A 17,414-nucleotide genomic window follows, 5' to 3' on the forward strand; every position below is an offset into this window, starting at 1 on the left:
CTCACCGCTATAAAACACTCATGAGCCTTTTTTCAACTGTATGGCATTGTGATATATGAGCAAGTGAGGTTTTGTAAAAAATTCATGCACTCTCACTTTTAGAGTGCATGTTTTCATTGAGAATTCCCAAGTGACCTTCAGTCTGGAACATGTGATCGGCTGCAAGATTGTCGCTATCCTATTCTCTTCATATCAAAAGCACAAGCCATATGTTGGTTTTTGAGTGTGTTCATGGAGCACTATTGGCAGGATAATATACCCAACAACTCCATATGTCTAAACAACAAATCAGCCTAACACTATTTTTATACCAAATGCCCAAGAGATAATTGTTTGAAAATGAAGAGCAGCACATAATCCTTCAAAGCAGCTAACTAGGATGCTACATACCAAGGATATCGGAATGTAAGCAATTCCTCCTAGTCTGATATTTATGCCATGCTTGAGATTTTTTATTTAAGTACCTGTAGTATTGGATAGTAGAGTTACATAACTGTGAATTCAGAGGTGTACAAAATTAACTTTGCGTCCATTCTCTCCTAAAGTAATATTGTCACCACCATAACTTCTCTGTATTTGGGGTGAAGGATCAATCTAGCTGAAAGCTATGGCTCACCCAGCTACCTTCGGAGCGCGCTGCCACATCTTCACTGTAAAAAATGAACTTTGGCTTTTGTTGTGTAAGCACTGTAAGAGGTTTTGCAGCAAAATAACAAGGTCACACAGGAGGTTGCTTGTCAGAAAAGCTAAACATAGGTTGTTTTAAGCATTTGAAAAACTGTCTCCAAAACAGACTGAGGATTCATCTGTCAAACACTAAGAATGCTTTCAACAAGATGGAAAACTGTGATCAGACTTCAGGTCGTTCTTGACAGATAACAGTGGAGCAAAAAACGTTTTGAAACATGAGTGAATAACAGGCTAAAATATGATCTCAGCTTTGGCCTGATGGTGGCACTTGGAAGACTGGTGGAAATTTACCACCATTACCACAATTTTGGGGGATGAAATTTCAGCTCATTCAGAATAATAAGGCCATTCCAAAAAATATCTACCTGTTGCATTATGATTAAAATGAGATCAATTTAGTTGGGGAAGAAGTTAATTTTGAAGATTGACATTGACCAGACTGAAAGTCTAAAAAGATAAGACAGGTCTTGGGCTACATCGAAAAACTATGAATCCATCTCAGAAAGTAGCAAGTCTGCGTCCTAATCACTATGGGTCAGTGGAGGACTCACAGATATTCCAGCAGGAAATAGTCAGCCCACCGCCAAGATTTAGTAAGGAACAAAAAATACATAGCAAATGGGCTTAGTAAAGGCAAATTTATGCTGACTTAAAATGAGGGTCTACCTGTAAAACACCTGCAATTCGAGCAATGTATTAGGAAGAGCACTATAAAGACTGACAGCTACCTTGTTTGTAGTCGGAGTGTGTAGGGTAGCTTCAGAGAGATTACTGAAGCTCACTGTGTGTGTAATGAAGCCCTGAGTCAATAACAGATGCAGGCTCAAGGCCAAAGGCTGAGCCTGTGCATCAAAGGTGCTTCGTTTGTGCGAGCCAGTGTGCTTTTGCATGCTTGTTTTTGATTGACAGCCTCCAAGTCCCTGGACCTGCTCTGCTTTTCCTAGTGAAGGGACAGAGCATAGACTATATGGGACAGAGAGTTAGTCATGGGTGCCTTGTTAAAGGTATGTCAGGTTGACAACGTCAGCATGATCATGGGAAATGTGACACGCGTGTCCCTTTAACTGGTCGAGATGGCCGCTGCTGGCAGCTGGCCTGTCAGCCTCCACTGGGAGCCTGGCAAGCTGACAGGAGGAGTGCAGCTTTGCCACTGCGGGGGGAAAATTGCATTTACTTGAGGTGAATGCCCAACACACGCCCGCACGTGCCCCACACACACACACACATACACGATAGCATTTGTCTCGGTCGTGGGGGTGGAGGGGGATCTGATGAGGGGAGAGATAGTGAACTCGTGCCCATGCATGAGTTCAACCCTGATTCTTTAAACACTGACAGGAAGATGAGTAAGTAGAGTGATGGTGGCAGGCACAGTTTTGCCTGGCAGTGCAATTGAACCTGCCTATGTGAAAATGGGGAGGAACAAGGGGTCAACTGCTGTCGTAGGAATGGGAATACAGAGACAGTAAAAGTTTGCACCTGGGTGCCATGATCAACTGCAGCTCTCGTTGAGATCAGTGGCCAGACCTCCATCCAACGAAGCACTCACACAGTGTTTTTGGAAAATGTAGAGTCTGAAATGGATGTAAAGCCAACTATTTGAGATACAGACTGCACTGGAGTTGCCTCTGACTCAACTATACTGTGATGTCTTTGTGTGTGGAAAAACTTTGTTTGGGCGGAAGCTTTGCATACAGATTTGCAATCTATAGTAGTTTAGCTCCTTTTTTCCACTTTTTTCAGGAATGAAAACATTTGTTTCCTCCCATCTGATCCCATTTCCTCTCTCACCATTTCAGAGCATCATTGGTTGATTGTTGTGATGGTGTGTTTGGTAAAAGAGCCTCTATTGATAGACCTCCTTGTTGTTGTTTGATGTTCTAAACAGTGCGACATAATCTGCCGACGCTCCGCACTGATCCAAACCCCTGAGCCTTTCATGGAGCTTTCTAGTCCAAAGCATTTCAATTGCTTTTATAATTGAGTTTGTCTGCTGCCTCTGTGATTGCTTTGGATCTCTCTTTTGCTATCAAACAAGGCAATTACTGCCAAGTCGCATATTTTCACAAAAAATGTTTATTCGCACAAAAATTAGCATGCAACTATTGCAAAATCGCCTTCCACTTCTCGCCTCGCTATACATGTGTAGTCGGGAACACATCGGCTCATAAGAAAGACAGCTATCAATAATTAATTAATGCGGGTTAATATGTTAACAAACTTATAGTGGTTGATAATTAGATGAGCTACAGTGTCTGATTCAGACTTAATTACTAAACTAGCGTCTGTTCTGTGGGGCTTCAATGAATAATTAATTACAAGATTCGTGAATTATTTCTGCTTACCAAAGAACTACCCGAAATACACGCCCATCCTCGTTTACGGTGTTATCTTGTATTGATTGATGATAAGCGTTTGATCAGGAAACTTAAAAGCCAATGGTAGCAGCACTTACCATACAGTACCGCAGTTCATACATTCATGTACGTTCACGTCACAGCTCTGATTTACTGCGGCGTGAACAATTCGTATAACTTGTCATTCTATTCGATAGGTGCCGAATCATACACACACACACATACGTATATGCACATGCAAAATCAGTATGGTGCAGAGCAGCATTGCACAGTACCGAGATTGAGTGAACGGGTTTATTTTCCCCCCTTTAGTGCACATGAGCAACCTCAGTGTCTTTACGAAACCGGTACGTGCGCCTGTGTGTGTGGAAGTGTGAATTTCTCATCTGCAGACACTCTGATTTATCCGCTCTATATTTGCATATGCGCACAATGTGATTAACTGCCATGCCTTATCTTTTCGCCTAGCTACTTCACCGCACGCATTCATGCTCGCACACCCACACACACCGTCAACATGGGCCTGCACACGTTGACATGTGCACACATTCACATACAAACAGCATTGGAGGAGAAATAATGAAAGGGAACAGTAAGCCACACAGCCAGCTAAAGACTCTTTGAAACAGTGTGTTCTTCAGCTTCACTTACAGTCAGACTGTAGCAGTGAGTGAACCCTTCAGGCTCTCCCAAACTAATATGGTTGACTTTATTTATGACCAGAGTCCCTCACTGGGGCCAGTTGCACAGGTGAAACTGTCCATCTGTCTACATTGACTTGTCAGTCACACACAGTTACTTTGTACAGAAGCACCATGGGCCATAATCAACTACAGCAAGCATCATTTAGATGCTGTAATAATATGTCAGTCTATATCATTAACACCCACTGAGCCTGGGGATATGGGAGGGCAGATTGAATGATTTACTCATCAGGCTGCTGGCAATCTGTGTATATGTGTGTGTATGTGTGTGCGCATGCACAACTCGCCCCATGTGTGCTCATGAGCTGTGGTTTTGTGGGTGGATGAAAGTTCTCAGGTATAAATGGGACTTCCATTCATACACACATTATGTTATGTCCTCTATAAACAGACCCATGAAATAGGTTCCCTTTGCAGAATCTGTGCTCCTTTTGCACTTCGTTGATTGTTTCACCGGGTCACAGACAATGGTGTGTTTTTTTTTGTTTTGTTGTTTTCTGTACTCTTTTTTTTTCAACAATTCTTCTTGCTTTCATCGATGACAGCTTGAACGGTGAAAGTAGAAGGGAAACTAAAACAACACCAGAAGGCTGACTTCCTGCACTCGTGCAGGCTCAGGTGTTAGCAGTCAGCATGCACGCGCAAACACACACACACACACACACACACACACACACACACACACACACACATACACACACCACATCCTGAAGTTACTGTATGCCAAATGGTTGTCTACTATTACTGCTAAGTAAGATACACAATCCACAACTTATGTTATAATTAGTATTTCTCACTTCATCTCATCTCTCTCCTTACACCTTTCCTCACCTATCCCTTGCTTTCTTGCTTGGAAAATCCCTGGTGGCCTCTTCTCTTCAAATAGCTGTAATCAACACTGATGCTCTTTAAGACCCCTCTCCAAGGCATTAATCAGATTGGATTGTATTGCAATGCCACAGGGGGCCGTTATAACACATATTCTTTTGACAAGGACAGAGAACAAAGAGATTCTTTGATTGAGAGTGATTGGTCTGTAATGGTTAATTGAAGCTATTCCTCATCATGTCCCTTTGTCTCATCACACCTATCGCCTCTTTCCCACCTCTTTTGGCGCTGTCTTTTTCTCTTTGGCTGCATTTTCTCCCCTTAAATCTGAGCTGAATGCGAATAGCGGCACTGTATCGTCCTCTCGTTCACTCCTCTCTTCTCCCCTCCCTCTGTTTTCCCAAGGTCAATGACACTCAGTCTAATTCACTTTTCTTTGATGATAAAATCCGGTCCCAACTTTAGCCAAATGTCCGTCTCCCCCTAGAGTTGAGATTTATCTCAATTATTTCTCCACTGGTCTGTCTGCCAGCTTCCAAACATGAGTATCAGAGTGCCAGGTCCACCCGGGGAGAAACGGTAAATCTTTTGATGTCTTGTGAGTATCCATTGGCTATACAGAGGGGCTGTAAATTCCCTTAACAGGGCATACAGCTTTACCCACTACAGCAGGAAATCCAGCCCATGACAAGAGAATGTGGACTAATCTGCCGCCTTTTCAATGAACATGGCTCTTAAGTAACACACAAACTGGCTTAAATCCTTAAACGCCAAGCAATAATAGTAATCGTTCTTCATTGTTGTGCTTATGTGAGGATGAATAAGTCAGCCCAGTCCTGCATGTATTGTTGATGATAGATTGGCAGCTATTTAGAGGCTCCTTGTGTGCATGTAAGACATGCATATCCCGAGTATGCATGCTGAGGATGTCAACATGCACAAACAAAGACAAAAAAAGAACAGGGGGGAATTTAAGGTGGAAGTCAATGGAACCAAAGTAGGCGAGAAGAAAGAGTAATATCCAGGGACGGAGGGAGAGAGCAGAAATCAGTATTGAAAGAGAGTCCTGGCTGCCTCGTCATGTCCTTGTGTAGGATGTATGAGCTCTAAGATCAGGGACAGGTTTAGGGTGGAAGTGCTAGGAGGAGGAATGGATGGGAAAGTGAAAGGAAAGTATGTATGAGATGGATCTGAGGATGAGCACGGAGAATGTGCTGAATTTCAGACCGAAACAGGCTCAGACTGCGCTGTGGGTTGAGACGTCCCTCCTGCATAATGCCAGGTGACAGGAGGAGAAATGGCAAGGCCGTGAGGAGGGAAAGAAAGAAAGAAAAAAAATGGGCTGAACAGAGAAAAGCAGAGGCCAGACATTACTGAAGGTCCAAAGGCCACTGATTTGATTAGCACTTGCAAGTTACGGGGCAAGAAAGAAGGAGTGCAACAACAAAAAAAGAAAGCAAATCACAACAGGAGAGAGAGAAAAAAAGGATGGGGGAGCAAAAAGAGAGCAGAGGAAGATCAAGTTAGGAAAGATGGAGAGAGAGGGACAGCTAGGAGAGGATAGGGTGGTTGCAGGCGGTGGGGAGCGGCTGTGTGGGTGGTGTAATCTGTCTGTGTCAGAGGGATGATGAAGGGGCCAAGAGGGAGAGCTCTGCAGTTCACCTTCTGGCCTCTGGAGGAAACACACTGACCCTGGCTCTCCGACTGCCCACCTCCCCTCTCCACCTTCACTCCACCTGCACAATTTATGACTCACAGGGTCGGCCCAGGGTTGCTTGGTTTGAGGACATTTGTGAATCTAGTTGTGACGGGAGTGTGCTGTGTTTGCATCTGGGTGTTTGTGTGTATGTGGGAGTGTGAGTGTGCACGTTTGTGTATGTGTGCACATGTTGAATGAAACAACATGTAAAGAACACAATTGTGTGTCACAGAGGATGAGACCTCAGTGCTGCCTCGGGAAAAGGGCAGAAGTGATTTCTATCCTGGGCTCAGGAAGTAAGCACCGGCACATCCCCACATAATCCAATATGACAGGGTTTGCAAGGAGGAAGACTGACAGAAACAGAAAAAAAGCAAGGGAAAATGGGACAAAATGAGTGAATGAGAGAGGAGCAGTTGATGATGCACTGCATACTGATGATGTCGCCCCTTTGTCCATTTTTATTATGATGTATTGAAATCTTTTTGCGAAGTCTTCTCTTATGTGGGTGGTACAAGGAAACCATTAAATGAGTAGACTCTTTATGCCCAGACATTTACTGGTTTCAGCCTGTATTCTGCTTTTCTCATTTTGTATCATTATAATCTTTTAGATTCTGGACTGTTTGCTGAACAAAAGCAATTTGAAGATGTCACTTTTTGCTCTGTGAAATTGTTAGAGGCACTTTGTCACCATTTTATGGCATTTTCAACCTGCGATAATCAATATTTTTGTAAAAACAAAGGCTTAAATGGTATCACATATTTTTGTTCATTGTCACCAAACTCATTAACCATGTTTCCAGCAGAAGCAGGCACAGTTTTGTGTAAAACTAAATAGAAAGAAGTTCTGAAAACCTCAGGTCAGCACCAAACTGCCCACAGACAATATCAGCAGCTAGCTCGTGAACATAGTGCAGCATTAGCTAAAGAGCCAGCTATTTAACTCAAGAGTTGGTGGAAGACAAAACTGGAACTAATAAGAGTGTTAATATTGAATTTAGATTTGTCAAGAGGACAGAAACACAACTCCGAATGAATGCTAATGTTACTCTCTGTCTGCAATATTAACATTTTTAAATTTTTCAATGGGCAATAGTTTTGCTAACATGCTGTATTAGTTGTGTGCTTATTAGCAAATGGTAGCATGCTAAACATGCTTAAGTAAGAGGCTGAACATTGTTAAAATTATACCTGCTTAATATCATCTCATTAGCATCGTCATTATACTGTAGCATTTAGCTCAAAAGCACTGCTGTGCCTTAGTAAAGCCTCACACAGCTGCTAGCATGGCTGAGGGCTCTTTGTTTTGTTTTATGGTTTCTTTTGTTGCATATTGTATTCCACTGTTAAGTTTTGTGATTGATTGTGGCTTCGCTAGATCTAAGTAGGCTTTGTCTCCATGAAGTCCTTAGAGGCCTGCCTGTGATAAAGGGATATATACATAAACTTGACATCATTTAATGATAAACCATAAACCAAATGTATTTTTAAATGGCACAACAGTGAGCCACATGCTTTGGAGATGGCAGGCATGAATACTGAAATATGGCTTATTGTCACAGATGCTCAGTTAAAGCAATCAAGGAGAATTGGCGGCAGGCGGAATGAGAGGTGAGGGTTGAGTCGTGGAATATTGCTGAGGAGTTGAGTCAAAGAGCTATTCTCTGTATGGAGACGAGATGGTGATGAAGGTCGCTCCTCATCCATAACAGATGATTCATAGTCTGCCCTGACCTTTAATACCTGGACTTACCTCTCTCGCTCTCCCTCTCTCTGCTTTCTGTCTACTGCAGAGCTCCACTGCAAGGAGAGTTCAAGTATATGCTGTTCACAGCAAAACACACTCACAGAGCACGTGTTCACATGTGTTTGTCAAATACAGGCAGACGTATGCACACATGCAGGCATTCACATCCGGCCAGGGATTTGTGGATACACATAATTATATATACATTATATAATGCATGTGTGCAAGCGTCAAATGTCAAAAGTTCACTGCGGCACCTTGCTCGCATCTAATATGACAAATAACTTCTTCCTCCAGTTGCATTGTTCTAATCTCTTTAGTGGGCTCTGGAATGGAAATATAATTACATTTCTGTGGTGCAGTGCCTTTGATAAGACAGCCGCTTGCTGTGCTGAATGTCTAACTGAGTTGGATGTCTCTCCGAAGCCCTCTCCTCTCTTCACTTTACTTCTCTCTCCTTACTCACTCCTCTTCATCTCCCCTCTTCTCTCTCTAATACTCTCTTTCACGTTTTTTCCCCTTTCGTTTTTCTTCTTTTGTTCTCTCACCCCCCACTCGCTTTCTCTGTCATCTCCAAAGCTCATTCTGCCTCTCTCTCTCACCCACCCAGGTATTGCAGTGGATAAAAGAGGCGTTGTCTACTTCGTTGATGGCACCACCATTCAGAAGATTAATGAGAGGGGTTTGCTCTCCACTGTGATTGGCTCGAACGGACTGATGTCGACGCAGCCACTGAGCTGTGATGCACGCATGGACATCAGCCAGGTAAGCTAATAATAAAGAGCGGTATAACAGAATGGTAAAAAGTGGGAGCTGCTTGTAGTGCTCCAGAAAAGACCTCATTCTTAACCTTTGGGTGAATAATCTGAAAGAAAAATAAGGCTTCTGAATGTGTCTTGTGTCTAATTTGAGTAATTGATTCACAAAAGGTGATAAAAAATAATAGCTGTTTTCTTTTTGTTCTCTTATAGTCAGTGACTGTTTTATCAGTGTAAATTGTTCAGCCTCCTCCATAGAAACTCTTTGGGACTTCTTTAAGGTGTACGAGTGTGTGCGAACGAGAGAGAACGAGAGAGAGAGAGAGAGCGTCTGGTGAAGACCAAAGACAGCTACTGCACAGATTTGATCAGCCAGCCTCAGATCACACTGCTGACTTATATCAGGCCTATTAGAGGAGAGGATGAATTATAGATGAACTGCTGGCTCTATAGAGGGATCTCTGCCCACACATAGGGATCCAAGTGCCTGTCTCTGTGCGTGTATGTGTGTGTGAATATGTGTGTTCAGGCCAGGTAAAATCCCAGAGGTACTCTTACATGTCTTTAAAGGGGCCAAGTTACCTCACGATCGTCCTGTTTGTCATCCTCTGCAGCACATCCAATCATATTCACCCACCATCTGTGTTTGCGCTTGTAAACTGCTGTGACCTCAAGGTAGCGTCAATATTGATGTAAACTTATGTAGCTACGGCTAGACAAACATCACTGCAGTCATTTATGGTAAAGGGACAGCAGATTTTAAAGTCAAACTAAAATCAAATTCCTCTCTACATATTTTTATGTAAGGAAACATAAAATGTAATGACACTGCAGCTATTATGCAGATTTTTCCATTGTTCAAAAGAGGATAAAACCACAGGGGCGGAGCTAGGGGGAGGCTTCTGAGGCTGCATCCCCCAATGGTTTCTCAAAAGCCCTGAATCTATTTTTAAAAAGAGAAAATTCAGGTTGAAGTCACTTTTTTCTGAACACTAACTTCAACCAGCTTTTTTTTGTAATGACATTTTGATCTGATTGGCCTGTTTTTGAGGTGATGCATGTAATTGGTGTCTGCTCCAAGACAGGGTTTTGTCTAGCTCACAATATCTTTTGATCATTTTAAAGCACAAATAAATAATTTGCTCAGCAACGGATGAATGTAAAAATATAAAGTAAACAAAATAGCTACTCAATTACAGAAATGTGAGTACTTTTAATTTGTTACTTCCACCTCTGCTTATTATTATTTATCTATTTCTATGTGCATTCTTTATGGAAAATTGTTAATAGGGACCAAAATAACTCACTGCTACTACTACTAATGTTTGCAATAGTCATAAAATGAAATAAAATTAAATTCTGCAGATCATTCTGAACAATGCAAAAAAAGAATTGGCCCTGGCTCTGGTTGCTCTGGGCTAAGCCCCGGATCTTATCAACTCCTAGATCCACCCCTGGATAAAACTGTGGACATATCTCTGGAAACAGTGGCATTTCCCTTTTGCAATGGTTGAAGGCACACTGTCAGTTACTGCAGTGTGCTACTGACTAGAAAACATCATAAAACTATATCCTACGAATTATGATACAACTTTTTCCTGCATTGTATCGTCAACTGTTTTAGCTGTCTGACCCTTTACAATAATCAATATTTGACAGGGCCCATTGTCCCAACCTGATCTCACAGAGATCGTGGTCATTTCACGTATTTATGTGAGGTCAGGTTGGGTTGCAACCTGCAACGACCCCTTAGTTTAAGCTAGGTTAACCAGCAACAGCTAGCTAGTATTAGCTGTCTGTATTTTATGGGTCCAGATGTTGCAATAAATACCCATGTCAAAACTCACAGCAGCTTGTAGTCCAGTAACCACAGGGCTCTAAAGGTTACCCCATGTTTTAAATCACAACTAACATTCAGAGTAAACAGAGGCTAAACCAAAGATGCTAATACTAATCAAAAGCTAACAACATCAGCCCCCTGTGAGGGCCTGTTGCGTGCTATCACACACACAAAAAATTTAAAATATATGATAGTAAAAATGTTCTTCTTTCTACATGAGTCAAAAACAAATTTTAAGAATATACATACTGATCTCTGTCGTGTTCAAAATTCGAGAGGAGCAATGCAGTCGATGTTTGAGAGTTCAAAAGACAAACCGTTTAATTGACAAAGCAAAGAATTATGCACAGCTGTGGACTCAATCTACTTCGCTCGGAAGTTCTGTAGAAGAAGCCCTGAATATGCATTTTTTATTCCTTATATACCTTGCAGTTTGCGTGATGCTATGTGCCACTATCTCATTGGCTTATACTGATTCCCTTTGTCCTTTTTCAGGGGCTTTCCATAGCACATGTGTACATGGCATATGCTTTAATTTAGTTGTTGACTCAGGTCTAGATTTGCTGAAATAGATGATGTAATTGATACTACTTCGCTTTTAACTGGCCCACAGGAACCTTAAATTCTCACGTGGAGCAGCTGAGATGCATAAATTGTCATGTTGCTGTCTCGCATTGTTTACTTTCTTCCTCCTTGGAGTCAGCTGTCATGGCCTTCAGCGTTTACCAAAAAAAGGAAAACGTACTCTCACTTCTATATTTTTTATGGTTGAATTAAAGGTATTAACCTCCTACTGAACTTTAGAGTCTGCAACACACAGCATCACTTCAAACTACATTAACCACTGGTCTAACTCTACATTTTGATGAAACAAGCAGCTTATTAGCATTACATTCTTATCTGATTGAAATTGATTAGCAAAAAGTATTCAAAACCTCAACTTTCCTAGCAAAATTAATTTTAGTTGAACTTGTATTCTTTAATAACTGGCCCAACTCAGTGCACAGCTAAACTTAACTTCTAGAAGTAATACTTCAATATCATGAGCAGGAGAGATTTGATGCGTGTCCTCTTTGGCTGAGCACAGAGTCCTGCTTGATGAATCTCTCTACCTCTTAAAATGGGATGAGACTGAACCCTCTTCTCTCATTTGACAGACCCTATAATTGGACATGTCAGTGGCAATTTAACATGATCCATTTATTTACCAATCCATCCCTCATAGTCATCAATCACCTCACTGATCCCTCAGACGCAGCGCCTCGTCTCCATACCACACGCAGTCGAGTGTTTGTGTGTGTGTGATAGACAGTGATGTGGGCGGCTGTGCGCTCGTGTAGGTTTGTCTGTCTTTGACCCCCACAGTGTTAGCGGGCAGGGTGTGTTATTTGAGCAGGCAGCGATCATGGTTATTGGCTGACATTTGGAACGGTGCCGAGGCGAGCTGGTGTGAGTCTTGAATAAACACGGGGGAAGGCTCCCTGCCCGCCGCTGACCTTTGCATGAGCAGGGAGGGTCAGGAGGCCTAATGCTATGTTATTAAGGAGATATTATTTGTTTCACCTGTAACTGACTCTCGTGGGCGATTGTCACCAAAGCTTTCTTGTTCTTTTGTTCTCATTTTTGATTGAAACACAGCTACTGTATGTACAGCGTGTGTTTGTGCATGTGTGTCTTTCCACAGGTGCGCCTGGAGTGGCCAACAGACCTGGCCATCAACCCTCTGGACAACTCCCTCTACATCCTGGACAACAACATTGTCTTACAGGTAAAGACACAGTGACGCAACACACATATTTGTCAGTGATGTGTTTTCTTAACCTGTTTCTTAGTTAAGCCTGTGCTTTTTTTGGGAAACAATGACACTACACAAAGCAGAGGAAGAAAGACTTATGAAATATTTCATACAAATTGCAGTGCTGTCACTGCAGGTGCATTTGGAGCGAGTGAGGCTGGTAACATAAAAGAAAGGAAAACAGTACCTTGTAAAAAAATAACACGCTATCAACAGTCTCTACAGAAGTTGTTTTTATGAAAATATCATTCAGGTTTTGCTTATGATGCAGAATCTTCCAAAGTTATGGATGTATTGCCTAGAGTTTGTGATATTGCCAGTTTCTGTCTGACAGTGCACTAAATATAGTTATGGTAACTACATTAATTAGTTTTAATTATTCTTTGGCTCTCTCATACATAGCTGATGTTGTATTTTTACAGGTATCAGAAGGTCTTCAGGTGCGTATTGTGGCGGGCCGTCCCATCCACTGCCAGGTCCCAGGTATTGACCACCACCTGGTGAGCCGAGCAGCGGTTCGCGCCACTCTGGAAGCTGCCAAAGCTATCGCCCTGTCTCACCTGGGCACACTGTTCATCGCTGAGACTGATGAGAGGCGCATCAACCGCATTCAACAGGTCACTCTTTGAAAAACACTCTCAGCTAATCCTCATGATGACTGTCATTTTCTAGGTACCATAGAAAGTATTTGTATACTGCTGTACAACTGGATATTGATTTAAAATGTAAAGAGCTGTTATGCTGTGGCAGTTGTTTTATTACACCTTATTATACTCCACTACTGCCTCTAAAAGCTGCAACTGTGACCCATTAAATTCAGGACACGTGTCCAATCCCACAACCTAAAACTCTGATGAAACTGACAAACAGGAAAAGACCCGATGTGCAGTTGACACCACAAATTCATCAGACCCTTTGACACAAATTAACCGTCACACATGATGCATCACGAGAATCACTCTGGTCAGGTTGTTTGTGGCTTTCACAGATGTTGTGCAACAAGCAGGTGTTCACAGTCTGTTTCTCACGCTACACAAATTCTGACGCATTCAAAACAAATCATCCAAAGACTTTCTTCATTTGTTGGTTTTTATCCATTAACTCCATTAGCTAGCAGCATGCTATCTCAGGACTGCAACATTTGGGCAGCAGCACCAAACAAATACTGCCTGCCAGACTCTATCAATAGTCCCTTTGTGGTCAGAAGCCCCACGCTGAGTCCACGCAGAGGTCGAAACATAAAACATAAAAGTCCTCTGATATCTTTGTGGTAGAGTCAAGCAGCCATGTTAAGGCAAAGAAAAAAATGTCTTATTCACAGTATTTGTCACACATATTTTATTTCCGGCAATTTTTTGGATCCAGGTTTATCAAACGTCTCAGAATCACTCGCAGAGAAACTGCTTCAGAGCAGGGCTCAACAGTTATTTATAAGAAACGTCCTACAGTACACACACTCTCAGCAACAAGCCAAAGATCTCCTTTGAGAGAGAATGAAAACGTTTTATGACACTGAACCGTAAAATTAAATTAATGATGATGTGAAGCAGTTTTTTTCTCAGCGGTTCTGATGTGCAATCAACACATTCAAATACTGACAGTGATGGCTGAACGGATGTAGGATCAATTTAATGCAAGAAAGCTAAATGAAATGAAGAAAAACGGTGTCACTTGTAAGACATACTATCTGTGCGCAGGTAAAGACTGACAAGATATTTAAAACTGATTAAAAAATGACAAATACAAATTAACCGCTACATTTCATCTTAAATGGCTGACACCAACTGCAACTTGTACTGTTTTAATTTTTTTCCACCCATTATAATAAGCCCTATTTAATGTGGACATGCCTATTTAAGCAATGTTTTGGCACCACTGTTGGACTGTTCCAATGGTCCATGCATGTCTGCGTGTCAAGAATTTGGGCACGACATCAAGAGCCCCACATGCATAACTAATACGTGTTGAATTTTATTTTTAATCTCATATCGTAGCAGAAACTTATTGAATATGCATGCTGCTTTGGCTTTGAGGTGCGGTGAAATCATAATCATTACATCCGAAATTAGCTCTGTTATGGCTGCATTTGTTTATTTTCAATTAAGCATCAATTGCAAGAGCTTGTTCTGCAGAGTGGAAGTATTTTGAATATGGAGCGTTAATCGCAGACAAGTCCATTAAATGTCTCTGAAGAAGTTTGTCATTATTTTAAACCAAAAGCTCAAATCCTCAGAGAATGTCAGTGCATGTTTGTCTAATCACTGTCCTCTCATGGGGACTCAAAACTGGTTAAGAACCACTTCACAGCTCTCCTAAATCTTGGAGGTTGAGAACGTTGCTTTTACTCCAAGGCCTAAAATAGTACCAAATATGTGCCACTCTTTTTTTTTTGTCTCTTAGGTTTAATTTCCTACTCTGAGATGGTGGATATATACAAGCACAGATCATCCTCTAACAAAGCATGCACCCCTTGGACCAGTTTGTCAAAATCAAACTGTATTGGTGTATTAGTTTTCACCTTCTATCAGGACAGACAGGTTTTTAGAGGGCTGGATGTGTGCAACATTTCAAGTTAGCTTTAGGGTGCATTAATAAATCAGTGAAGATAGTCAAAGAACTTTCCCAAACACTGAATATACATAAGCCTTTTATAATTAAAAAAATCATCACCTATATCATCTGAGATTTCTTCGGTTGAACAAACACAGCCAAACACATTGTCGCCATTCTTCTCTTATTTCATACTAAAGTCATTATCTACATCTTTAGCTCAGGTTTTTATAAAAATGCCATCATTATCTTGTTTGTCGGAGAGATTACACACAACAAAGCTTGTTGCTGAACATTATCTTCTCTTCAACAATGAGTGTTTTGTAGCCGTGTGTGACGTGTACGTGTCTCAACACTCCGCAGGTGTCAACCAACGGGGAGATATCTGTTATCTCTGGGGCCCCCACAGACTGTGACTGTAAGATAGACCCCAACTGTGACTGCTTCTCTGGTGGGTCATCACGTAACACACACACACACACACACACACACACACACACACACACACACACACACACACACACACACACACACACACACACACACACTTTTTCTGTAAGTGCAGGATTAAGTAATATGAGAGTATTAGATTATGCCTAATAGGATTACAGTACTAAACAACATGTAACTGCACTTAAAAATAATATTGGATCATATCTTTCTTGGCCTGGTTTAGAGGCACATTAGAAGAATCCAAAAACAAGAAAAATATAATTTACATGAACTGAAATAATGTGTGTGTCTTGATGTGGAGTGATTACATCTCACTGTGTGTCCCTGCAGGTCAATGATTTTATTAGCAGAACTGGAGAATGAGTTTCTCTCGCTTTTCTGCCTCCTACACTATTTCCTTCTCTACTTTGAATCTGTCTAAATTATTCAATCCAGATAGAATTTTAATATCTATCTAAAAAGTCGCTTTGAATTTCCATGAAATATAATTTTTTTTTAAATGATAATGACCTTCATGTAAATGATGTCAATATACAGGAGTGAGATGACCAGCTATAATGTCACTATGGAAAAGTAAGAGCTTGTGAATGTATTAATGTGTGTTGGGTATAAAGAGTGTGTGTGAGTATTTGTATTCATAGGAATGCCTCTTTCTTCACGAAAATCTCCAGATGAATTTCAGTAGGAGCTTGCTCAAGAAAAACCTTTCAAATCCATTCAAATTACAGCTGGCAAAAGAAAAAGCTCTCTTCTAGCTGTTGAAGGTGTAAACTGGTTGGTGTATCATGGAAGGGCACCTGAAATGCAATAAAGGAAAGAAGGAAAGGGCCAAACAAATAAGCAGATGTTCTTTTGACAGTTAGGCCATGCTTTCATTGTAAGTGTCAGAGGATGTGATTTTATCATTTAATTCTGCTCATAAAAATCTGCCTCTTTTCTATTCAAAATGGAGGGAAGTGTCTCTCCCATGCCACAAGCCAATGGGCTGTAACCATCCCTATTTCTTGGTTTGTACTTTGCATATTTTCAATCATGTCTTGCTGTTAACAGATGATTACTCTCTTCAGAGGCTTTCCGTTTCCATCCCTTCACCGTAAACACTCACACGGTGTCTTTGAACATGCGCACACGTGTGAGCACACACCCACAAAATAGAAACAGACATGAACACGCTCACGCACAAAAAAACATAATGTGCATGCTGTCAAGAGATAAACTGCCACCCTGCTGTCTGCACAGACCCATCAGAGGCCCCGGGCCTACTGCTGACAGCATCTAAAGGGCTTCACCCAGCTATTATCCAGCTGTGCTACCAAAGACATCTGAATGCCTTCAGTCACCCACTACTACCGTCTGATAAGGCTGAGGTCACTATCAAGGTGGTCATATCCACTCTAATGGGAAGCTACGGTATCCCAACAAGACCAAGTCCTGAGCAAAACTGATAAACGCTTAAGCCACACCATGGGACCTTCATATTTTGCAACGCTTGTGTAAACCGGTTGTGACTTCTTTACTGCTCTGAAGAATAATTTGTGTTTCTCAGTGTGTTTTTTAACTCAGGGTGGCTTCAGTTGTGCTATTTTGTTGATAAAGGGAGTTTCTACTCTACACTGAAATAGTATCTTCTTGTTTCTCTTATCAGGTGATGGAGGCTATGCCCGTGACGCTCGTCTCAAAGCTCCCTCGTCTCTGGCTGTGGCTCCCAATGGCACCCTGTATATTGCTGATCTGGGCAACATCCGGATCAGAGCTGTCAGCCCCAACCAGCCCCAGCCTAGCCCAGCTGGAATGGTGGAGATCAGCTCCCCACTGGACCAAGAGCTCTATCTCTTCAGCCAGGTAGACAATGCCTGAGCTCTCATGTCAATATCTTCATACTAGAATATAACCGTATGTCTAAGTTAAGGTCAAAAAGAGAACAGATCCTTCTGCATCATTTTGTGCTGTTTGTAAGTTCAAACTAAGTCAGGTTGTAAGTGTTACTGTTC

General features: G+C 41.7%; 1 protein-coding gene across 1 annotated transcript in view; it reads left to right on the forward strand.

Moving 5' to 3' along the window:
- tenm1 (teneurin transmembrane protein 1) overlaps positions 1 to 17,414 on the forward strand; it is a 149,327-nt gene that overhangs the window by 117,280 nt on the left and 14,633 nt on the right. The window contains exons 22-26 of the mRNA XM_062425412.1: positions 8,638 to 8,792; positions 12,310 to 12,393; positions 12,843 to 13,037; positions 15,334 to 15,421; positions 17,069 to 17,265. Coding sequence (XP_062281396.1) covers positions 8,638 to 8,792; positions 12,310 to 12,393; positions 12,843 to 13,037; positions 15,334 to 15,421; positions 17,069 to 17,265 — 719 coding nt within the window. The remainder of the gene's footprint in view (positions 1 to 8,637; positions 8,793 to 12,309; positions 12,394 to 12,842; positions 13,038 to 15,333; positions 15,422 to 17,068; positions 17,266 to 17,414) is intronic.

The sequence above is a fragment of the Scomber scombrus genome, chromosome 9 (genome assembly GCF_963691925.1).
Source record: "Scomber scombrus chromosome 9, fScoSco1.1, whole genome shotgun sequence".
Taxonomy (NCBI): domain Eukaryota; kingdom Metazoa; phylum Chordata; class Actinopteri; order Scombriformes; family Scombridae; genus Scomber; species Scomber scombrus.